This window comes from Priapulus caudatus, unplaced genomic scaffold (genome assembly GCF_000485595.1).
Source record: "Priapulus caudatus unplaced genomic scaffold, Priapulus_caudatus-5.0.1 Scaffold506, whole genome shotgun sequence".
In the NCBI taxonomy this organism is placed as follows: domain Eukaryota; kingdom Metazoa; phylum Priapulida; class Priapulimorpha; order Priapulimorphida; family Priapulidae; genus Priapulus; species Priapulus caudatus.
Genome location: NW_014577567.1, coordinates 79,497 through 81,568, shown reverse-complemented (window position 1 = coordinate 81,568; position 2,072 = coordinate 79,497). Strand labels below are relative to the sequence as shown.

The 2,072-nt window shown below is 50.2% G+C and overlaps 1 protein-coding gene across 1 annotated transcript in view; it reads left to right on the top strand.

The window, feature by feature from the left end:
* Window positions 1–2,072, top strand: part of LOC106811118 (nucleoporin GLE1-like) — a 20,416-nt gene that overhangs the window by 13,730 nt on the left and 4,614 nt on the right. Inside the window, exons 7-8 of the mRNA XM_014814658.1 lie at window positions 579–791; window positions 1,165–1,355. Of these exons, the coding sequence (XP_014670144.1) occupies window positions 579–791; window positions 1,165–1,355 (404 nt within the window). The remainder of the gene's footprint in view (window positions 1–578; window positions 792–1,164; window positions 1,356–2,072) is intronic.

Sequence of the window (2,072 nt, the reverse complement as noted above, 5' to 3'; positions counted from 1 at the left end):
TCTCTCTCTCTCTCTCTCTCTCTCTCTCCCCTATCTCTTTCCCCCTCTCTCTCCCTCTCTCTCCCCCTCTCTCGTTCTCTCCCTCTCTCCCTCTCTATCACTTTCCCTCTCTCCCTTCCTTCACCGGCAGCAGTGAACGAGCGCACGTGCACTGCGTAAAAAACGGGTGAAAAAACTCAACCGTCAGCGGAAAGAGAGGTTGGCGGAGAATGTAGGCTACCGCGGCTACATCTCTCTCTCTCTCTCGCTCTCCCTCTCTCTGCCCCCGGCTGTATCCCTCCACCCTAACACCACCTCTAGAACGCGCACTCTCTCTCTCTCGCTCTCTCTCTCTCTCTCTCTCTCTCTCTCTTTCCCTCTCTCTATGTTTAACAACAGCTGAAGAAGTTACGTTTCAATCTCACGCGAGCCGTCAACACACCCGTCAACGCAAGTCCGGTGCCCACCCCCCCTCTCTCTCTCTCTCTCTCTCTCTCTCTCTCTCTCTCTCTCTCTCTCTCTCTCTCTCTCTCTCTCTCTCTCTCTCCCCCCCCTCTCTCTCTCTCTCTCCTCCTCTCACTCTCTCTATGTTCTAACAGCTGAAGAAGCTACGTTTCGATCTCACGCGAGCCGTCAACACACCCGTCAACTCCATCTCTCCTGCGTCCGGCGGCCACCTCCAAGACAAACTTCATCGGATCGCTCGTCTGCTCGACGGACAGACGGTGGAGGTGGCTGGGCGGCGCGTGTCGGCGCGCGACCACGCGCAGGGCCTCGTCTACGTGCACAACCTCTTCGCTCGCAAGATAGTCGTGAGTATTCGTCGGCGTCGGCGATTGTCGTGTCGCGAAGATTGTTCAAATGTTTGTTATGTGTATGTGTATATTATTGTATGTTTGTTAAAATGTACGCCCTAAATTTAACTTAGTAACAAATTATTTATCTAACTAATTTATCTAGATTAATTTTGTAGTTGATTTAATTAATTTAATTTCACAAACTAAGAGATTAATTTAGAAAATTTACTACAATTGCAAATTTAATAAATATAATGAAATTACTCAGTAATATAATTAATAGCACGTACTATTTAATTATTTTAATTTACTAATTAATTAACCTGAAAAAAATAATTAACGATAAGTTTTATCTGATTAAAATGTAACCTTGCCCGCGGTATTTCAGAGACAAGGAGACGAACAGGTAGCGTCCAATCACGAGTCGGCGTTTGCGATCGCGGCCGTCGCCGTGGAGATCTGGTGCAAGTTTCCGTCGGTCGGGGACCTGATCCTGGCGCACTTCCAGCGTAAATGTCCGTACCTGGTGCCGTACTACGTGCCTCGCGAGGAGGGGCAGACGGACGAGCAATACTACAGGTAAGCACATGACGGAGCACGTTCACGGGTGCGTTAACAAGAGGACGGAGCACGTTTGCGTCTAACAGCACGTTCACGGGTGCGTTAACAACAGGACAGAGCACGTTCGCGTCTGACGGAGCATATACACGGGCACGTTAACAATAGGGCAGAGCACGTTCGCGTCTGACGGAGCATATACACGGGCATGTTAACAACAGAACAGAGTACGTTCGCGTCTGACAGAGCACGTTCACGGGAGCGTTAACAATAGGGCAGAGCACGTTCGCGTCTGACGGAGCATATTCACGGGCACGTTAACAACAGAACAGAGTACGTTCGCGTCTGACAGAGCATATACACGGGCACGTTAACAATAGGGCAGAGCACGTTCGCGTCTGACGGAGCATATTCACGGGCACGTTAACAACAGAACAGAGTACGTTTGCGTCTAACAGCACGTTCACGGGTGCATTAACAACAGGACAGAGCACGTTCGCGTCTGACGGAGCATATTCACGGGCACGTTAACAAGAGGGCAGAGCACGTTTGCGTCTAACAGCACGTTCACGGGTGCGTTAACAACAGGACAGAGCACGTTCGCGTCTGGCGGAGCATATACACGGGCATGTTAACAACAGAACAGAGTACGTTCGCGTCTGACAGAGCATATACACGGGCACGTTAACAATAGGGCAGAGCACGTTCGCGTCTGACGGAGCATATTCACGGGCACGT